The sequence below is a fragment of the Hyperolius riggenbachi genome, chromosome 3, assembly GCF_040937935.1.
Source record: "Hyperolius riggenbachi isolate aHypRig1 chromosome 3, aHypRig1.pri, whole genome shotgun sequence".
In the NCBI taxonomy this organism is placed as follows: domain Eukaryota; kingdom Metazoa; phylum Chordata; class Amphibia; order Anura; family Hyperoliidae; genus Hyperolius; species Hyperolius riggenbachi.
The window spans coordinates 194,569,528-194,588,311 of record NC_090648.1 but is presented as its reverse complement, the minus strand read 5'-3'; the positions used below and the strand labels follow the sequence as shown (position 1 = coordinate 194,588,311).

At 42.0% G+C, this 18,784-nt stretch overlaps 2 protein-coding genes across 4 annotated transcripts in view; both read left to right on the top strand.

The window, feature by feature from the left end:
- Positions 1-18,784, top strand: part of NEDD4 (NEDD4 E3 ubiquitin protein ligase) — a 172,402-nt gene that overhangs the window by 53,909 nt on the left and 99,709 nt on the right. For all 3 annotated transcript variants that reach the window (XM_068275495.1, XM_068275496.1, XM_068275494.1), the window contains exons 3-5: positions 2,927-3,005; positions 9,298-9,336; positions 12,299-12,352. In XM_068275495.1, the coding sequence (XP_068131596.1) occupies positions 2,927-3,005; positions 9,298-9,336; positions 12,299-12,352 (172 nt within the window). The remainder of the gene's footprint in view (positions 1-2,926; positions 3,006-9,297; positions 9,337-12,298; positions 12,353-18,784) is intronic.
- On the top strand, positions 17,334-18,782 carry LOC137560750 (E3 ubiquitin-protein ligase NEDD4-like; the record flags this gene model as incomplete). Its single annotated transcript, XM_068271900.1, has 1 exon — positions 17,334-18,782. A coding segment is annotated over exon 1 (993 nt), but the record flags the coding sequence as incomplete, so codon positions are not given.

The window sequence follows — 18,784 nt, the reverse complement described above, 5'->3', positions numbered from 1 at the left end:
TTTGTTTCTCATGGACTGAGTCCTTCAGGTGCCTTTTTGGCAAACTTTGGGTGGGCTGCCATGTACCAAGGAGTGGCTTCCATCTGGTCACTCTACCATACAGGTCTGATTAGTGGATTGCTGCAGAGATGGTTGTCCTTCTGGAAGGTTCTTCTCTCTCCACAGAGGACAGAGTGGCTATCAGGTTTTTGGTCACCACCCTGAATAAGGCCCTTCTTCCCCGATTGCTCAGTTTAGATATCCAACCAGCTTTAGGAAGAGTCCTGGTGGATTTGACCTTCTACTTACAGGTGATTACTTCTTTACATGTGCTTCTCAGTTTTACGTTTTTTTAATACATTTGCCAAAACCCTAACCACTTTACCCCCGGCGGTACGAATTTCTCTGTCCCTTTTTTTCCCCCCCTAAAAAACCAGGGACGGAGAAATCCGTACCTTCCGCGCTACCGCCGCTGTCCGCGCACCCGCCGCTTGTGCGTGCCACCGCCTGCTCGCCCGGAGATCAATGAACAGGAAAATCCATTCCCGTTCGTTGATCTAAGCCCCCGCAATGATCTGCTGCTTCTATTAGAAACAGCGCGATCATTGTGATTTTCCCAGCCTCCTACTGCTTCCTGTAAGCGTCCTTCCGGACGCTTACAGGTCGCATGTAAACAGACTGGGGCCATTTTGTGTCCAAATAGTAAACTACACCCTAAAGCATTTTACACATACAAATACATTGTATTACACAATAAATTAACTCATTACCTCCCACACTCCCCAATTTATTTATTTTTTGTAATTTAAAAAAATAAAAAATAAAATTACAATAAAAAAAAACCATAAATAGTTACCTTAGGGACTGAACTTTTTAAATATTTATGTCAAGAGGGTATAACACTGTTACTTTATAAACTACGGGCTTGTAATTAGGGATGGACGCTAAACTGAAAAAAATGCACCTTTATTTCCAAATAAAATATTGGCGCCAAACATTGTGATAGGGACATAATTTAAACGGTTTTATAACCGGGACAAATGGGCAAATACATTTCATGGGTTTTAATTACAGTAGCATGCATTATTTAACCACTTCAGCCTACAGCTTCGAAAATCTTATGCATCCGAGCAATGTTCACCTCCCATTCATTCGCGAATAACTTTATCGCTACTTATCAAAATAATTGATCTATATCTTGTTTTTTCCGCCACTAATTAGGCTTTCTTTGGGTAGTACATTTTGCTAAGAGGCACTTTACTGTAAATGCATTTTAACAGGAAGATTAAGATGGAAATGGAAAAAAATCATTATTTCTCAGTTTTTGGCCATTATAGTTTAAAATTAATACATGCTACAGTAATTAAAACCTATGCATTTTATGTGCAAATTTGTCCCGCTTATTACACCGTTTAAATTACGTCCCTATCACAATTTATGGCGCCGATATTTTATTTAGAAATAAAGGTGCATTTTTCAATTTGCGTCCATCACTATTTACAAGCTTATAATTTTAAAAAATTTAATAAGATACTCTCTTGACATGTATATTTAAAAAGTTCAGACCCTTAGGTAACTATTTATGTATTTTTTTTTTTTTTTAATTGTAATTTTTTTTATTTTTTTTTAATACAAAAATGTATTTGGGTAATTTAAGTTTGTGAGGGAAACTGCTAATTTTAGATGTAATGTAATGTATTTTTTATTTAATAAAGGTATGTGGGTGCAGTTTACTATTTGGCCACAAGATGGCCACATTCAAAAAATTCCTGGATGCGAACAATGTCGCATCTAGGAACTAAAATGAAGAGAAGAAGTTTCCTGGGGGCAGAAATACCACGCTCTCTGATGAGAAAGCGTCGGTATTTCTGCCGGGGACTTAGATCGGTGAATGGGAATTATATTCCCATTCACTGATCGGGGGGCAGCGGGAGCGCGCTCGGGCGCGCGCCCGATCGCACGCACCACACGGCTGCAGCACCACTGCCTATCTGGACGGATATATGCGTCCAGATATGGCGAAGTGGTTAAAAACTATAATGGCCGAAAACTGAAAAAAAATTTTTTCCCACATTTTTTCCTATTTTCCCATTAAAACACATTTAGAATAAAATAATTCTTGGCATAATGTCCCACCTAAAGAAAGCCTAATTGGTGGCGAAAAAAACAAGATATAGTTCATTTCATTGCGATAAGTAATAATAAAGTTATAGACGAATGAATGGATGGAGCGCTAAAAGGTGAAAATTGCTCTGGTGTTCAAGGGGTAAAACCCCTCAGTGGTGAAGTGGTTAAACTTTTTTTTTTTTTTTTTTTTTCATGTTGTCATTGTGGGGAGTTGTGTGTGTAGAATTCGGAGGAATTTAATCCATTTTGGAATAAAGCTTTAACATAACAAAATGTGGAAAAAGTATTGCGCTGTGAATTCTTCCCATATGCACTGTATATCAAAGCCACCAGACTGAGAAACCGGGATGGATAATGTTGGCTCAACCTTAGAACAATTCTATCTTCTACAGAAAATGATTTGTTTATACTGAAGAAAATTTTACAGAATCCAGAAGAAATTTTTAGCATTCCTACATATTTCCATGACCAAAAAAGTTAGGAATATGGAGGCTGGCATATTTTCTTTTTACCCATGCAAATTACCTGTTTTTGTTGTTGATTTTCTGCCTGTAATACTTTCAGCCATAAACCCTGAATAAGTATGCAGGTCAGACTAGATTAGCCACATGCTTGTTTTATGTTTTTGACTCCGACACTACTGCAGCCAAAGAGTTACAATGAAAGGTGTCTTACATAGTTTACTGGAATACAGTAAAATAGGAATTGGCTAAGAAAAAATATACAAAAATACAGTAATCCAATGTACCATAAAGATTAGATGTTTTTATAAAGTATTTTTTTTCTAATGTGTGAACCTTTATGCTGTATTGTCTTACAGTGATCCCTACGTGAAAGTGACATTATATGATCCTGAAAATGGAATTCTCACCAGTATTCAAACAAAAACTGTTAAGAAGGTATGCAAATGTGTTAATACACTTACCAGTAGTGCTTCCTTTATTTCAAACAATTAATTTTTTTCTTTTCTCTTGGGGATGCTAGTAGTAAGATTTTCTGGGTTGCCAGAAGTTGGGGAAAATGTAATAGTAGAACACTTTGAAAGGGGGAGTATCCTATCAACATATGTTCCCAAAGGGAAATGCTCTAATGTACCAATAAAATATAACCTTTATTTGGTTTGCATTAAAAAGTTGCTGAGTTTGCCACTATAGTTACAAAGAACACAGCTAGGACTAAAGCAAACGGGGATGGTGAACCAGAGAAGAAGATTTACTTTCTGCCAAGAACCTTAACTAAAATGAGTGTGCCTAATAGTAATTTGTACACACATACCGTCTAATTTGACTGCTCGAAAAGTGGTGCTTTTTAGCACTTTTTCACCCACATCATACTGTCCTTTTGGACTTGTACAATCCTTTTTCCATCTAGTCATACTAAGGCAGATGCCATGGGAATCTGATATTTTGAGAAGAATTCTGTGCAAGTGTATGCACAATCCTATTAGACACACTTGTTCTGTGGTGTTCTGTATTGCATCTGCAAGGTTTCTCAAAGTTTTTAAAAAATATTTTATAAATTATCCATGGTTGGTGTAGATGAAGACTTTTCCTTTGCATTTGTCGAGTATATACCAGGGCTGTGGAGTCGGAGTTGGAGTCGAGGAGTCGGAGTAATTTTGGGTACCCGGAGTCTGAGTTGGAGTCGGTAATTTCATAACCTGAGGAGTCGGATGATTTTGTACAAAATCCACAGCCCTGGTAAGTATTAGACTAAGGATTCTGGGGCGGAGCCATTTTGGGGAGTCGGAAGATTTTTGTACCGACTCCACAGCCCTGCTATATACCCAGACCTGTAGAGAACACCTTTAGCTGACTAGCATTCTTGTAAGCCTTTAGGAATGAAGAAGGCTTCTTAGCTGAAAGCTTACTCCTTTTTCATAAATTATATCCTGATTCAAAACTTCCTGCTTTTACTGATGGCTAACACAGTACATTACTCTACTGCTATTGCAGGATTTTTGCAAGCATTTTTTCAAGCCTGAAGCTAGCATTACACCTCTTGTTTGTAGTTAGCTATTTATGTAAAACTCCACTTACTCACATATTTTAGCACTCCACACAAGACATTTTGTTTAGCCACATATCCTGCTTGCAATAAAGATGCACAAACAGGTTTATAAACCTCCATATTGCAGGAAGTGATTAAAGTTGTTAACAGGAACCTAAGGTGTGAGACCTATGGAGGCTGCCATATTTATATCATTTTAAACAATACTAGTTGCCTGCAGTCCTGCTGATCTTTCTGATCAGTAAGGTCTAAATCACACACCTGAAACTAGCATGAAGTTAATCTTGTCAGATTTGTAATAGACATCTGATCTGCATGCTTGTTCAAGGTCTGTGGCTTAACCCTCCTGGCGGTCTATTAAAAACCGCCAGGGCGCAGCAGTTTAAATTTTTTAAATTTTTTTTTTTTTTAAATCATGGGCTCGCTACATGATAGGAGGGGCATCCCCCCACCCGCTTCGAACGCCTCCGGCGATCAGGAAATCCTGTGCAAAGAACGGGATTTCCTGGAGGGCTGCCCCGTCGCCATGACCTCATCGACGTTGTGACGTCATCGGGAGTCCCAATCCACCCCTCAGCGCTGCCTGGCGCTGATAGGCCAGGCTGCGTGGGGGCGGGGGCGGCACAGCGAATCGGCACGGAGCGGCAACGATCGGCGTGCACACACAGCTAGCAAAGTGCTAGCTGCGTATAGCAAAAAAAAATTATGCAAATTGGCCCAGCAGGGCCTGAGAAATCCTCCTGCGTGGCTTACCCCGAACTATGGGGTTACCGCCAGGAAGGTTAAAGTATTAGAGGCAGAGGATCAGCAGGACCGTATCATTTGAAAAGGACGCCAGAGCCGTCTGTTAAGGGTGCTGCCACTTAAAGGTTGTTTGCCGGGATTTGCGGCTATAAGCGGAAGGGTGCCCGCCATTTTTTACTGCTATATAAAAGCTCTACAATAAGAATGTCTAAAGATTAGGTAGATAATGCGGTCACAAATTCGGTTATATTTTCGTATACGTTTGATTTGAAATACAGCTGCAACTATATTAAATTCAGTTAAAGCAGTTGAAAATAAATTCTATATGTTTGACATGGTGTGTGTGTGTGTGTGTGTGTGTGTGTGTGTGTGTGTGTGTGTGTGTGTGTGTGTGTGTGTGTGTGTGTGTGTGTGTGTGTGTGTGTGTGTGTGTGTGTGTGTGTGTGTGTGTGTGTGTGTGTGTGTGTGTGTGTGTGTGTGTGTGTGTGTGTGTGTGTGTGTGTGTGTGTGTGTGTGTGTGTGTGTATATTGGTTCGTCATGTTGGGTCTCGGGGTTGGCCACCAATGTAGGGGAGGGTGTTATGGTTAGGCACCACTGGGTGGAGGTCTTGGGGTTAGGCACCACCAGGGAAAGGGTTCTGTGTGAGAGTAGGTAGAAGTTAGGTCATAGTAATCACTAATCACTTTTCTCTGCTATATCTGGCACCCTTTTATAACAAAAATCGATTATCTTGGCTATATCTGGTGCTCTTTTATAATGGAAATCACTTTTTTCGGCTATATCTGGTGCCCTCATATAACCGAAAGCACTTTTCTCAGCTATATACGGCGCTGTTTCATACAGGGCTGTGGAGTCTGTACAAAAATCTTCCGACTCAAACTGCGACTCAGACTCCAACTCCGACTTCGGGTACCCAAAATGGCTCCGACTCCTTAGTCTAATACTTACCAGGGCTGTGGATTTTGTACAAAATCATCCTGGTTTCATAACCAAAATTACATTTCTTGGCTACATCTGCCGCCCTTTTTCCAGGCACCCTTTTCAAATGAATGCAAGTAGGACATCTAGGCAATGTGCATTATTTAAAAAGAAATGTCAGCCTCCATATCCCTCTCACGTTTCGAGGTATTATTTAATTTTGCAGCCACCAATGAGTTTATCAAGAGCTTTATCCAGCTAGCTTCACAAGCTGCCCATTGCACTTGGCAGTCATTGGTAGAGCAGGAGTCTGGTATGCGTACACGTTAAAAAGGTGCCAGTGTAGCAAATAAACAGGATTACGGCTATTAACCACTTCAGGACCACAGTCTTTTCGCCCCTTAAGGACCAGAGCCTTTTTCTCCATTCAGACCACTGCAGCTTTCACGGTTTATTGCTCGCTCATACAACCTACCACCTAAATGAATTTTACCTCCTTTTTCTTGTCACTAATACAGCTTTCTTTTGGTGCTATTTGATTGCTCCTGCGATTTTTACTTTTTATTATATTCAGCAAAAAAGACATGAATTTTGGCAAAAAAATGATTTTTTTTAACTTTCTGTGCTGACATTTTTCAAATAAAGTAAAATTTCCTATACATTTGAGCGCGAAAGTTATTCTGCTACATGTCTTTGATAAAAAAAAAAAAAAATTCAGTGTATATTTATTGGATTGGGTAAAAGTTATAGCGTTTACAAACTATGGTGCCAAAAGTGAATTTTCCCATTTTTAAGCATCTCTGACACTTCTGCGCACCTGTCAGGTTTCATGAGGGGCTAAAATTCCAGGAAAGTACAAATACCCCCCAAATGACCCCATTTTGGAAAGAAGACATCCCAAAGTATTCAGTGAGAGGCATGGTGCGTTCATAGAAGATTTTATTTTTTGTCACAAGTTAGCGGAAAATGACACTTTCTGACAAAAAAGAAAAAAAAAAAAAGTTTCCATTTCTTCTAACTTGCGACAAAAAAAAATGAAATCTGCCACGGACTCACTATGCTCCTCTCTGAATACCTTGAAGTGTCTACTTTCCAAAATGGGGTCATTTGTGGGGTGTGTTCACTGTCCTGGCATTTTGGGGGGTGCCTAATTGTAAGCACCCCTGTAAAGCCTAAAGATGCTCATTGGACTTTGGGCCCCTTAGCGCAGTTAGGCTTCAAAAAAGTGCCACACATGTGGTATTGCCGTACTCAGGAGAAGTAGTATAATGTGTTTTGGGGTGTATTTTTACACATACCCATGCTGGGTGGGAGAAATATCTCCGTAAATGACAATTTTTTTTTTTTTTTTACACACAATTGTCTATTTATAGAGATATTTCTCCCACTCAGCATGGGTATGTGGAAAAATACACCCCAAAACACATTATACTACTTCTCCTGAGTACGGCGATACCACATGTGTGGCACTTTTTTGCACCCTAACTGCGCTAAGGGGCCCAAAGTCCAATGAGTACCTTTAGGATTTCACAGGTCATTTTGAGAAATTTGGTTTCAAGACTACTCCTCACGGTTTAGGGCCCCTAAAATGCCAGGACAGTATAGGAACCCCACAAATTACCCCATTTTAGAAAGAAGACACCCCAAGGTATTCCGTTAGGAGTATGGTGAGTTCATAGAAGATTTTTTTTTTTTTGTCACAAGTTAGTATAATAGGCTTTGTATACATTACAAAGCCTATTATACACTTTCCGTGCGGCGATCGGGCAGCTAGTAACCCGCCGGCGCTTCCGAACGGCCGGCGGGTTACAGCGAGCGGTGGGCGGAGCCAGTCCCCGGCGGCTGATCGCGTCACAAATGACGCGATCGCCGCATAGCCACTCCCGCAGCCGCCCCCGCCGATGGGCGTATTGCGGTCGTTTGGGCCCGGACTTTGCCGCCGCCCATCGGCTGGGGGCGGTCCTTAAGTGGTTAAAGGGCACTAGAGCGGCGCGGTCAATCACCGCCACGTGGGCTGGAGCGGACTGCGCAAGCACAGAACTACTGCGCCTGCGCAAACCACTCCGGCCCACGTGGCGGTGATTGACAGCGCCGCTCACGCAGGCGGTGTGGCGGTCGCTCTGACATCATCGCCAGGGACCGGGACGGACCTGGGACGGACTGCGGGGAGAGCTGCGGCGAGGGACATCCTGGGAGCTTGGAGCTGGAGGAAGCCTTTAACGGAAACATCCGAGCTCCTAAAAAAAAAAAGAGAGCTACTTACATGGGGCTTCCTCCAGCCCCTGGCAGCTGCTATGTCCCTCACTGCAGCTCCGGGGGCCTGGGATCCCCTTTGTTTCAGCAAAAATCAATTAACCCTTCGCACACTCACATGCAAATGTTCAAACAAATGCATTCACAGATTTACTCATCCAGGCACAACTGTTATCCCTACAGCTAAATTAAAAGCCAGGGTTTTAGTTCACCGAAGAATGCATTCTTATGCTTAGTCACCTATACTGCGTAGAAGTACCCAGGTAAACATAGGTGTCCTAACTCTGGCCCTGTAACATGCATAGTGCAGACATGCAAACACATTCATTGCATCAAACCTATCAATGGATTAGGAGCACACATCCTAACTTCCTCTCCTGGGAAAGACAGTGCATCTTACCAATCGCACAAGGGAGCTAACGTTATGTGTCTATGTGCACCATGCGCATACACCAGCATAAGCTGTCTGCATGCTGACAAACATACAGGGGAAGGGGGGAGTGCACCGAATTGGACCCTAGCCACAGGGGTCAATGATAAGAATAAACATACATATATCCAGGCACATCGCCTCTAGTTAGGACATTAAATAAATTATTAGGGAAAGGGAGGTGCTGAAGGGGGTGTGGCTAGAAACAGCAAAAATCAATTAACCCTTCGCACACTCACATGCAAATGTTCAAACAAATGCATTCACAGATTTACTCATCCAGGCACAACTGTTATCCCTACAGCTAAATTAAAAGCCAGGGTTTTAGTTCACAGAAGAATGCATTCTTATGCTTAGTCACCTATACTGCGTAGAAGTACCCAGGTAAACATAGGTGTCCTAACTCTGGCCCTGTAACATGCATAGTGCAGACATGCAAACACGTTCATTGCATCAAACCTATCAATGGATTAGGAGCACACATCCTAACTTCCTCTCCTGGGAAAGACAGTGCATCTTACCAATCGCATCTGACCTAGCCAGGTTGGCATCCACTGCGACTGCACGAGCCCCGCTGGTCACCACGCTCACGTGGTATGGAGCGTTGTGTGCAGGCGCAGTGTTTCTGCAATTTATGCATTCAGGAAATACATTGGGAAATGTATTTGAGTTTCTTCATTTCAGGCTGCAAAGCACCAACATATGGACCATATGGATATTTTGAAAGAGTTGACCCTTTTATATACCCACTGTAAATAGATTCTTACATTCAATTAGCAAGATTTACAAAATATTAAAGCGTTCATAATGTGGTTGCGAAATTTTCTCGTTTCAGAACTTGAACCCGAAGTGGAATGAGGAAGTATTACTCAGAGTAAGTAATGTGGATGATGTTTTGTAAATGGGTTTTATAGCTATTACGGTAATCAAGTCTGTTATTTATGAGCAAGTAATCTGATTACCCCTTCTATTACCACACTGGTAATGATTTTCACCTGAAAATCACATCCAGTGCATGTTAGATGATCTCCCTTTTACATGTGAGGTAGAAAATATAAAAACCTTAGGTTATCGATTTCATTTCTTTCTATGAAGGGTAAGAATAAAGGCACAGCCTTCCATATCATTTGTAGTACTTACTACTGTCTCGTGCTCAGTTAGTGGCTTGAAACTAGTTATTGAATTACAAACATCTAGAGGGTTTCATGTGCTGTATTTTATATTAGCCAGGCTTGACTTTATGATGAATTTTTGCCATTTTCTAAGGTCTGTGCAGCAGTTTTAGGAAATCTTTTATAAAGTAAAATATCTTTTGTTTAAAACCTTCTGACTGATTCTGAGGCAAAGGTGAAGCAATAAAGTAAGGTAAGAAATTGTAAGCAGTGAATACTGAAATTGTCACTGGAATAATAAAAACAGGGTATTTTTTTTGCTTGGTACAGTAGATCAAACCCATCAAAGAAATGTATTGCAACCCAGAGTGTAAATCCATGTAAGCACCTACATCAGTTGTGCATATAGCACTTAGACATTGTGGTAACAGTCTCTCCCTTATGTTTTTGGCTCCCATCCCATTGACACAGTGAGTGGAAGATCCAAGCTACAATTTTGAGTTGTAATGCTTCCTTGTGTGTACCTCTGTATCGAACGTTAGTTTTAGGACAACGGCCCCTTCTCACCCCAAGCAGCATGTCGGCATAGTCATTATTTCAAAGTGGATGCCCAAACAATCTGTACAGATGGGTGAGAGACCTTTTTAAAGTGAGGTGTGTAAGAGCACCTGTGGTGCATGAAAGTAGTGGCGTAGCAATAGGAGTTGCAGAGGTCACGACCGCACCGGAGCCCTTGGGCCAGAGGGGCCCACTAGGCACCATCTTTCATCCATCTTATTAGCTTTGTATTGGTGTTATGCTAATAATGAACAGCTCTATATGTGCATTGCATAGTGGTAATTCTTGAGCTGTTTTCTTACTCTGATTACACCTCTCTGACATTGCAGAGGTCCTTTGCAGGTTTTGGGGCTCCATATTAAAGAGACACTGAAGCAAAAAAAAAATTGTTATAATGAATTAGTTGTGTAGTATGGATAATTACTAGAACATTGGTAGCAAAGAAAATATTCTCATCTTTTTATTTTGTTATATAGTTTTTTTTATAACATTGCATCATTCTCTAATATTTGCTGTTTACTCACTGCACAGCATTCTAAATGATTTTACAGAGCAGGCTAGTGACCTTTTGACCTGTTCTCTGCAGAAAAAAAAATGCAGTGCCAGACAGAGTTGTCTGCCAAAGTAGTGGAGCTCAATGGCTCTTTTGTTTAGATAACTGGAGTTTATTAACTCTTCCTGTACTGGAAACAATATTAGACTTGTGTCTTTGCGCCTAATGTTTTATTTTCTAGCTGTACTACACATACAAATCATTATATCATGTTTTTTTTTACCGATTCAGTGTCTCTTTAATAGTGCTAGGGGCCCCATGTAACACTTGCATCGGGGCCCCAAGCTCCCTAGTTACGCCACTGAAACTAGTAATCTGCCATGGGTGGCTAAAGAGTTAGGGCCAGTGCACACCAAAAACCTCTAGCAGATCCTCAAAACACTAGAGGTTTTTGAAGCAGATTTTCAAAGCGATTCTAGGCATGTTTAGAGAGATTTTCTAAACATGCCTAGCGTTTTTTGGAGTGTTTTTGTGTAGCAGATTTAAAATATTGCAGTAAAACGGTTACTGAACAGCTACTGTAACAAAAACATTTGCGCTTTTCCTATACTTTACATTGAGGCAGAAACACCTCAGAAATCTAAAAAATGCTGCAGCCCCCGAGTTTGCGTTTGTGGAAAAAACAAACCGCTCTGGTGTGCACCATCCCGGTTTTCAAACAGCTAGTGTTTTTAAATGCTCCAGAACCGCTCTGGTGTGCACCAGCCCCCAGTTGGCATCGGGAAACAACTGTTCACTTGAATTAGATGCCCAGAATGACCTCAAACAATAGTCTTACTTAACCTAAGTTGCAAGTATGTATGGGCCTTTATGGATCACCCGGATCTCAATAAATGATTCAATCCTTAGCACAGACAGTGCTCTTTACAGTATACTTTACAGAGTCATCAAATTGTTAAACCTGCAAACACCCAGTGCTCCAACACAGATAGTGGTACCGCAACCAAATATAAATGAGGCACTGGGTTGTATCTATAACATAAAATGCAAATTCATTGGTACAAATACCATAAGCAAGTTAAAACAAAAAAATCGCACAGGGTATCACAGGCACCCGTGACAAAATACAATCGCCTTAATGCTGCACTATTCAGTGCCAATAAAAGTCAGATAAACCTGGAGATGTCCACTCTCTAAATGCTCCAAACGGTTTCGGGTCTCTGATCTCAATAGATGGGATACAATTTGAGCTTTTCCTCTGAACTATTTCTGAGCAGTGTAGCTTTGATAGTAAAATTGAAAAAAAAATTTCCCCCACAGTCTGTGGTTGAAAATGTCTATATCTGAAGTGGCTTTTTTTTTCTTTTTTTAAATGCTCAAAAAATACTTCATGTAGTATGTGTCGTGAATTTTATTAGTGTAAGTGGAAAGGTAAAGGTTTTCTTGGGCATTTAAGTTTAAAATTTGAGGTAATCTTTGGACTCGATTAGATGGTGCTCTGATATGTGTATATATAAAACCTGAAATGTATAAAAAACCTTAAACTGTAACATTTGGATTAAAATAACTGGTTATCGAAGTTTTGCCAAGTAATATTTTTAATGAGTCTTCTAAATCTTTGAATATTTGTTTTACCCTCTTGTAATGGAATGGGTACCTGTTTTCTTTTCCAGGTGTATCCCAAGAAGCACAGGCTTCTCTTTGAAGTATTTGATGAAAACCGCTTGGTATGTCCTTTTTTTTTTTTTTTTTTTTTTTTCCAGTTTTACTACCGCAGTAGTTTTGACGGTGCAGAGAATGCTGGGAAAACATACTGATTCCATGATCACTTGTGTGGCTGGATTAACAAAATGGTAAATTGTAATGCTCTTTTTAAGTAAGCAGAGTTAGTGTAGGCATAGGTACATATCAGTCCTTATGGGAGTATTACAGAAGAGGGGGATTTTTTTCCCCTCTCCTATAAGGATCTCACTGGTCCATGTGCCTCTTCTTCTGTAATCCAAACAGCCTCTGTGGCAGCCGTCCCCAATTTCTAGTCAGCGAAACTGTGGGAAACATGAGATTAGTGGCCCACTGAATGAAAGGCGCACATAGTGCATCTTACTTAAAGGGGATGTTAGTGGAGGTCATCTTTGAAGCAGAGATTGATGTCCTCTTTAGTGCAATCACTGTGGAACCATAAACCGATTACCAAAGAAAGGGAGCAGGGACAAGTGGGAAAATGTATGGTCTTAACTATTTTTATTTTTATTGGCCAAGTATATGAACTCTTAAGAGCTGGATTGGTGTGGCTCTGTAAAATGTATTCGCTTCAAGTTCACAATACACCAGCAGTTCTGCATGTGCAGTCTTGTTTTCAAGGGCATAAAGAGATGATTTGCATATTAGGGAGTGATGCATCATGGGAAATTACAGATGCTCACTTACAGATGAATTATCGCAAATACCTTCTGTTTTAAGAAGGCAAAATTACATTTAGCAACCTTTAATGTAAACCTGAAATGAAATAAGTCATACCTAGGGCTTCCTCTAGCTAATAGGTCCCTCGCCATCCCCATCCGACGCCTGAATCTTTCGCTATTGTTCCCGGTACTTAAGTCAGTTGGGGCGTAGTGTGCATGCATGGCCCAGCTGGACAGGTGCGCCTTGGCACTCTCTGTTCGCCGGGAATGTTCTGCACAGAGTGCTCCCGCATGGCCATTTTCCACCCGGCGGATTGTCCCTGATTGGCCAAATTACCCGAACCCCTAGCTGAAGATCCAGGCGGTGGCGGACGGGAGGGGCCGATTAGCCTGAAGGGGGCTGGAGGAAGCCGCAGGTATGTATCATTTTCTTTAAACTATTGTCTCAGGTACACTTTAAGACAAATGTGAATTGGTATTTGCTCTGTAAACACAGTATATCACTAGTGAACAGTATATTAAGACAAAGGCTGTTTTGTACAGCTACGTGGTCTACACCACCCTGTATTTCTTAATTTGCAACTGTATCGTTTTCGCTGCAGGATTGTGTGCAGTTTATCATTAAGTTGGGCTACAGCATAGGTAGGGGAAGGTGGTTTTGCAAGTGGATTGAGACAAATATCTGTGTCTGGCAAATATTGGTTTGTCACTCTATCTCCTAGAGCTGGAAAATGTAGTATGAAGAGGTAATTGACTATAGTTAGATATATATATATATATATATATATATAATATATATATATATATATATATATATATATATATATATATATATATATATATATATATATATATATATATATATATATATATATATATATATATATATATATATATATATATATATATATATATTCTAGTATAGGAACCCCACTAATGACACCATTTTAGAAAGAAGACACCCCAAGGTATTCCGTTAGGAGTATGAATGACCTGTAAAATCCTAAAGGTACTCATTGGACTTTGGGCCCCTTAGCGTACTTAGGGTGTAAAAAAGTGCCACATATGTGGTACCGCCGTACTCAGGAGAAGTAGTATAATGTGTTTTGGGGTGTATTTTTACACATACCCATGCTGGGTGGGAGAAATATCTCTGTAAATGACAATTGTTTTTTTTTTTTTTTACACACAATTGTCCATTTACAGAGAGATTTCTCCCACCCAGCATGGGTATGTGTAAAAATAAACCCCAAAACACATTATACTACTTCTCCTGAGTACGGCGATACCACATGTGTGACACTTTTTTGCAGCCTAGGTGCGCTAAGGGGCCCAACGTCCTAATCACAGGTCATTTTGAGGCATTTGTTTTCTAGACTACTCCTCACGGTTTAGGCCCCCTAAAATGCCAGGGCAGTATAGGAACCCCACAAGTGACCCCATTTTAGAAAGAAGACACCCCAAGGTATTCCGTTAGGTGTATGGTGAGTTCATAGAAGATTTTATTTTTTGTCGCAAGTTAGTGAAAAATGACACTTTGTGAAAAAAAAACAAAAATCAATTTCCGCTAACTTTTGACAAAAAATAAAATCTTCTATGAACTCACCGTACTACTAACAGAATACCTTGGGGTGTCTTCTTTCTAAAATGGAGTCAGTTTGTGGGGTTCCTATACCGCCCTGGCATTTTACGGGCCCAAAACCGTGAGTAGTCTAGAAACCAAATGTCTCAAAATGACTGTTCAGGGGTATAAGCATCTGAAAATTTTGATGTCAGGTGGTCTATGAGGGGGCGAATTTTGTGGAACCGGTCATAAGCAGGGTGGCCTTTTAGATGACAGGTTGTATTGGGCCTTATCTGATGGATAGGAGTGCTAGGGGGTGACAGGAGGTGATTGATGGGTGTCTCAGGGGGTGGTTAGAGGGGAAAATAGATGCAATCAATGCACTGGGGAGGTGATCGGAAGGGGGTCTGAGGGGGATCTGAGGGTTTGGCCGAGTGATCAGGAGCCCACACGGGGCAAATTAGGGCCTGATCTGATGGGTAGGTGTGCTAGGGGGTGACAGGAGGTGATTGATGGGTGTCTCAAGGTGTGATTAGAGGGGGGAATAGATGCAAGCAATGCACTGGCGAGGTGATCAGGGCTGGGGCCTAAGGGCATTCTGAGGGTGTGGGCGGGTGATTGAGTGCCCTAGGGGCAGATAGGGGTCAAATCTGATAGGCAGCAGTGACAGGGGGTGATTGATGGGTAATTAGTGGGTGTTTAGGGTAGAGAACAGATATAAACACTGCACTTGGGAGGTGATCTGACGTCGGATCTGCGGGCGAACTATTGGTGTGGGTGGGTGATCAGATTGCCCGCAAGGGGCAGGTTAGGGGCTGATTGATGAGTGGCAGTGACAGGGGGTGATTGATGGGTGGCAGTGACGGGGTGATTGATGGGTGATTGACAGGTGATCAGTGGGTTATTACAGGGAAGGACAGATGTAAATAATGCCCTGGCGAATTGATAAGGGGGGGGTCTGAGGGCAATCTGAGCGTGTAGGCGGGTGATTGGGTGCCCGCAAGGGGCAGATTAGGGTCTGATCTGATGGGTAACAGTGACAGGTGGTGATAGGGGGTGATTGATGGGTAATTAGTGGGTGTTTAGAGGAGAGAATAGATGTAAACACTGCGCTTGGGTGGTGATCTGATGTCGGATCTGCGGGCGATCTATCGGTGTGGGTGATCAGATTGCCCGCAAGGAGCAGGTTAGAGGCTGATTGATGGGTGGCAGTGACAGGGGGTGATTGATGGGTGATTGACAGGTGATCAGGGGGGATAGATGCATACAGTACACAGGGGGGGGGGGGGGGTCGGGGGGGGGTCTGGGGAGAATCTGAGGGGTGGGAGGGTGATCAGGGGGGGGGGGGGGTAAAAAAAATAGCGTTGACAGATAGTGACAGGGAGTGATTGATGGGTGATTGGGTGCAAACAGGGGTCTGGGGGGTGGGCAGGGGGGGGGGGGTCTGAGGGGTGCTGTGGGCGATCTGGGGCAGGGGGGGGAGAAATCAGTGTGCTTGGGTGCGACATAGGGTGGCTGCAGCCTGCCCTGGTGGTCCCTCAGACACTGGGACCACCAGGGCAGGAGGCAGCCTGTGTAATACACTTTGTAAACATTACAAAGTGTATTATACACTTTGTATGCGGCGATCGTCGGGTTAACATCCCGCCGGCGCTTCCGTATGGCCGGCGGGATGTTGCGGCGGGTGAGCGGTGACAAGCGCCAGTGGAGGATCGCGTCACGGATGACGCGATCGCTCAGCCCATGCCCCTACAAGGACCGCCGCCATTTGTCTATACGGCGGTCCTTGCGGGGTTCACTTCTCGGCCGCCAATTGTCAATACGGCGGTCGGGAAGTGGTTAAGCATGTTTAGGCTATTCATGTGACCAGTTTTGGCCTGAAATTGGTTGCATCGTCGTTCGGGCACGCACTTGGCAACACCGATTTTTCTTCTCATTCCATTATAGTAATCTAAGCGGATGGTTGATCGACCGCCAAGTCGTCTGATGTATGGCCATTAACCCATTGTCCCTGATTTGAAGAAAAAAATAGTTTGTGCTGAAGACTTTCATTCTGTGTGTAATTTTAAGTATGGTATATCCCTGTGTGACCACTAGATGTCACCTTCGTTTCAATTTGTAACAAAATGACATGACGTTCAGATACTTCATGAATTTTTTTTAAACTGAAAAATATTTTTATGATTCAAAAAAATATATTTTAAACAACTGTGAACTGTGAGGCATTGAGTTACATTTTTTTAAAGAGTTTAATGATATTGCATATATTCTAGGGGTGAGACGTTGATTTGAAATTGTCAATATGAAAGAGTAAAAAAAAAAAAAAACCCCAAAACTATAATCACCACTGGTTATTAAGTTTTGTGGTGATTTACTTAGAATTCTCCTGTAAACTGAGACATGTGTGAAGTATCAGTGGCTATGTGAGGATGTAAATTTCAGTGTGAACACCTCACACTCTGTTATGATTTAAATATTATCTTTCTGCTTTAAACTTTTTATGAGCCAGCGTACGGTTTCTCATTCTGTTGGAACTTGCGATTTTCATATGAATGCCAGTGGTTTCCTACAGAGCAGAATTTTTAAAGTTTTCTATTAAGGACAGTTTCTGGTAACGCAATCCTAACTTTTGATTCTCGATTATGTGGAACTTCTTTTCCTGCAACTTCCTGTAACACTATATGCATGGGTAAAAATATTAGGGGCTGTGCACTTCACAGGGAAGTTTAGACATGCAGATTCATCTAGGACATGTGTTCAGCCTGGGTGACTAAAGCAGAAAGCACAGTTAGGTTTGCAGGGAAGGCATGGGGTTGTTTTTGGGAAGGACTCATTCATGCATATTATAGAAGGTATAATTAAATCTGGCTTGGCAGCAGTTCAGCCAGTGTGCAGCAGCAGAGCTGAGCTTAAAGGTCGTTAGAAATGAAGATCTCTGTTAGTGAAAGCAGTTGAAGTACAAGCAATCCAAGACGCTTTCAGAACCGTGGAGTTAGGAATGGTTTGTTTGTTTCATGACGTGCATTGCTTTACCCCGTGGCTCATCATTTTCCTGCATTTGACTGGGACACATGAAGCAGTTCTCTGCTTTTCCTTGCCGTGTATCACAGACCTTCTTCATGTTTTTCTGCTTCTGGTCTGCTCTTAGAGAAGACAAGCCTTGTATGTCTGGATCAATAATATGTTCACAAAGAACAAATGGCACGTCGGTTAAGGCTTCATTTTGCTACCAGAAGAAGTAACACCGATCCACTGCCAGAAAGCTCGGACAATGGACTGGACGGCAATATCCACATGTGTTTCAAAAGACTTTCTCAGTTCTCCGTACCAAGTGTGATCCAGATGAGACTTTCCCCACGGCAAACGTTACAGCTGTCACCTTCACCAGAAACTGTTCAGTCACATCAAGGTAATGCTGTGTCACCACCTAGCAAAAAGAGCACATCGCTGCAGATTTCTTTACAGCCTAGTAGAAATAGTAGATGTCATCAATCTGGCAACACAGACGTCGATGCGGAAGACATTTCATTCGTCAGTGCTTACCAGGATGGGATTAATTGTGGTTATAATGTAAGCAGGAATTATAGCTGTCACCCAGTCGTAAATGACTGTGGATTGCCTGATAACACCTCTGTGGAGAATGGCAGTTTGTGCAGTATTGCCACCAGTGAAAATGGATCATTCAGCAGCAACAGCAGTGACTATGGATCTTGCACAAGTACCACAAGTGACACTGGCTCATGTGCAAACAGCATCTTAAGTGACAATAGTAGCTGCACCCATTCTTTAGTCGATGCCAGTTACATTAATAATATGCTTGGGAGGACTGAAGCCAGTAAGAATACAGAAAGAGAATCTTCAAAAACTGACAATGTTCGACAGGTTCTAGATAGATGCAAAAGCACATTTCCATTTGATCAGGCTGAATTGGATAAGACTATAAAAAGGGAAAACCTGCCTTCTAGGAAAAAGGGAAAGCTGCATCTCAGACGCTGTACTTCATTGGTCATCTTTCCTCGCAGCCCTTCTGAGACACCACCGACCTCTCCAACAAGTCCTAGCCCTCCACCAAACAGAGGCCCGTATCAAACCTCCTATCAATTAATGCTTTGTTCTAATGAGCTTGCCCAAAATGAAGAACATGCTTCATCCAAGGGTTCTCTTTCAACAGCTGTCAATGGAGTTCGACTTTC